The 3,403-nt window shown below is 41.4% G+C and overlaps 1 protein-coding gene across 1 annotated transcript in view; it reads left to right on the top strand.

Annotated features, from left to right (window-relative positions):
• Positions 1-3,067, top strand: part of LOC106320071 — a 5,926-nt gene extending 2,859 nt beyond the window's left edge. Inside the window, exons 2-4 of the mRNA XM_013758435.1 lie at positions 2,153-2,524; positions 2,681-2,874; positions 2,978-3,067. Of these exons, the coding sequence (XP_013613889.1) occupies positions 2,245-2,524; positions 2,681-2,874; positions 2,978-3,067 (564 nt within the window). The 5' untranslated portion in view covers positions 2,153-2,244. The remainder of the gene's footprint in view (positions 1-2,152; positions 2,525-2,680; positions 2,875-2,977) is intronic.
• Positions 3,068-3,403: the final 336 nt, after the last annotated feature.

Genomic DNA, 3,403 nt, shown 5'->3' on the forward strand with positions numbered 1-3,403 from the left:
AGATTGTGTGCCATTACTGTCGATGGAGAGACAGATGGCCTTGGGACTTTGGAGCAGGCAGTCTTGCTATGGAGGATACACCAAGCGCATGTTAGCGTTATGGCTTTGTAAGACGAACGAGATGGGGAGTATTCGATATCATAAGTGTTGAGCGGGATAGTTTTGAGCGGGATATACCTGTACCGAAACCGAGTTGTGTGTTGGACGATAAGCTGTTAAGAAAAGGGATCTTACAACAAATACATCACTTGTGTTTCTCTATCCATCGGGAACACCAAGGGGTACAAAGATATGAAGTGTTAACTATAATTGGTCTAGTATGAAGAGAGTTGTAGCTTCATTGCGTCACAGTGTCAGACATGTCAGATGGCTATGTCAGAGGATCAGTTATCTATCATGTTATTTTTGAGCTTGCTTTTCCCGGAGTGGAGATGAGGCATGGTGATTATGGACATTGTTATTGGATTTTTAATCACCATATGTGGAAAGGATGCCACATAGGTAGTCATGGATAGACTTACCAAGTCAGTCCATTTCCTAAGTAATTAAGAAGACAGTCAGAGCTAATCAGTTGGAGCAGACCTACATTATTGAGTTTGAGAGGTTTCATGGATGTCAACATTGTATCGTATTGGGATTCGAAGTTCACGTCTACATTTTTGGAGCCATTCATAAGGAACTTGGGACAAAGATCCACAGGAATACAACTTATTATCATCATACAGATGGTTAGTCAAAGAGGACTATTCAGACTTAGGGGACATGCTCAGGGATTACGTCTTATAATGGGATGGAAGATCGGAAAGCATTACATCTTGCAAAGTTTGCCTACTTCGGAAACTATCGTTCGAGCATTGAGATGACACCGTATGAAGCTATTTATGGTAGGCCTTGTCGTATACCACTTTGTTGTACCAAAGTGAGGGAGTGACATGAGTTAGAACTATTAATGGTTCAAGAGATGGTATAGCAAATGGACATGCTCAAGGATTGGCTTTGGGAAGCCCATGACGGCAAAGGATTTATGCAGTGAAGCGCCGTAAGGATTTGGAGTTACATATGAGTGATCTAGTGTACCTGAAAATAATGAAATTTCAGGGAGGACTTAAGACTCATAAGCTGAAGCAACTAAAACCGAGGTACATTGGACTGTATCCTCCGGTGGAGCGAATTGGAGCAGTTGATTGCAGTTATTTTTATCAGCAGTGTATCAGACTTCCATGACGTGATCCAAGTGAGATCCAATTCAGATGAGGATTGACTATCCGAAGATTTTTTTTTTTAGGACGGTATTGGACAGCTGACTCAGGATTTGAATTCGAGAACAAATTCCTTGTAAGTGGGGAATAATTGTTAGTTAGTTCGTTCATTGTAAACTGGAACTAGGGGTCTAGATGATTCAACATTTGATTGGATTGTGTGATGTTAAGAGATGTGATATATATATATATGTATACATAGTTATTAGTAGGGACTATGTGCGCGGGCGGGGGCTTAGAGATGTATGGGCTAGCGACGCTACTTTGATTGTGCGGGCAGGGGTTCAGAGACATCTGGACTTGCGATGCTACTGGTGCGGGCGTGTGGTGCAGAGACGTTTGTACCATGGACGCTACTTGAGAGGGCGGTGGTACAGAGACATATTGTACTAGCGACGCTACGTATTTTATATCCATATGAGGAGATGCGGGGTGTATGGACTAGCTATATGCTATCATCGCATTGTTTGTGTTGTGTTTGTGTGATTCTTTAAGCGTCTTGTTTGTTCATGTTAAAGCTAAACTTCCATAGTGGGAGTTCTATTACTCAAGTCAGTGGTTTGAGTGTTTAGCATCCCAAACCTCACGGAGTAACTCCCCTGTTACTCACCCCTCCTATTCCTTCTCCGTTCAGATGAGACTGACGAGCAGAAGTGATTGCTATCGGACTGGTGCTTTGGGAGTTTTATTTCTTTCGTTTTCAGACTTGCGGTTTTTATGCTTTTACCGATATTTTCGGGATTTATTATGTTATTTGGATTTATGACTATTTATTGGATTTACGAATTTGAAGTTGACTTTTAAAAAGTAATAAATGGAGATTTCAGACTTTTTATTTAATTAAGTTATTTCAGAAAATACGGGTGTTACAACGTGTCCAATTCCTGACACAGGCCAATGGTTCCTACTTGCACTAAACGAGAGCCTTCCCGAGACAATTGTGGAAATCCTGAGAGCTCATATCATATGATTGCACCATTTTCTTATGCTGTTTGTAATGCTGGGTTTCTCGATAGTGTTCGACTCAGTGAAAGCTCCGGGTCTAGGATTAGGGGCACGATACATTTTCACCATGGGATTGGGCCGTCTTTTAAGAGCTATAACCTTCGTATCTACTATCTTACCTTCAGCTAGACCTTGGTGCGCTTCAGCCCGATTCAACAACGTCCCTTCTCATCCTCATCGTTGGGCTCATAAGTATTATGTCCCTTATGCTAAAGACCCTTCTTCTATTCGCCAGCTCCTCCACTGGGATGCAGCTTACGGTAGCATCTCGTCTCAGCTCACTACTCTACTTAAGCTGTTTGCTTTTGGCATTTGAATGAATACTTTATGAACAAAGGAATGATTTAGTCTCTGAATTTTTATTTTATTTTATTTCTCATGATCTAAATGATTTAAAGTCTATTTTGTATTAACAGCTGATCCTGGAAACTACATTGGTGACTACAGAGCTGACTGGGGTCCAATGAGCTTCCTCAGCAGCTTCTTGAGACCGAGTTACTCTGAAGGGTCTTCGTGGTTTGCTTTACTAAAGAAAGCGGGAGGTGGTTGTAATGACCTCTTGTACAGCGGCCACATGCTTGTAGCTGTCCTAACCGCTATGGCTTGGACGGTTATATTATATATATATTTATCCTTTTATTCCTTTTAACGTAAGAATCCTATTCCACTTTTCAGCTAATTTTGTAACCATTCTGTGGTAAAATCATCAACAGGAGGCTTATGGAGGTTTCTCTTCGGCGTTGATATGGTTGCTAGTGGCACACAGCACACAGCGCACAGAGGGAAATGTTAGAGCAAGATGACACAACAATAGGTAATGTAGAAGATAAATCAAGAGACAAATACACAAGCAAACACCAATGCTTTATTAGAATCTCCTTTAAACAATCTTTACAAGACTTGCTTATTCAGCTTTTACACGTCTAGTGTTAACACCCTAACACACGCTACTGAAAGATTCCTAAGCTACCCGCTTATGTCTCTTCTCCGTCAAGTACTTCAGCCACTGCTTCAGCACGACCCAAGAACACCTCCAAGAGCTTCTCTCTCTCTATAAGATCAGCCTCCGTGTCTCTGTCTCTATACAGACGACCCCATAGCTATCTTATAGTTATTCTTCATGTTCCCGAAACCCTAGT

This window comes from Brassica oleracea, unplaced genomic scaffold (assembly GCF_000695525.1).
Source record: "Brassica oleracea var. oleracea cultivar TO1000 unplaced genomic scaffold, BOL UnpScaffold00792, whole genome shotgun sequence".
Taxonomy (NCBI): Eukaryota; Viridiplantae; Streptophyta; class Magnoliopsida; order Brassicales; family Brassicaceae; genus Brassica; species Brassica oleracea.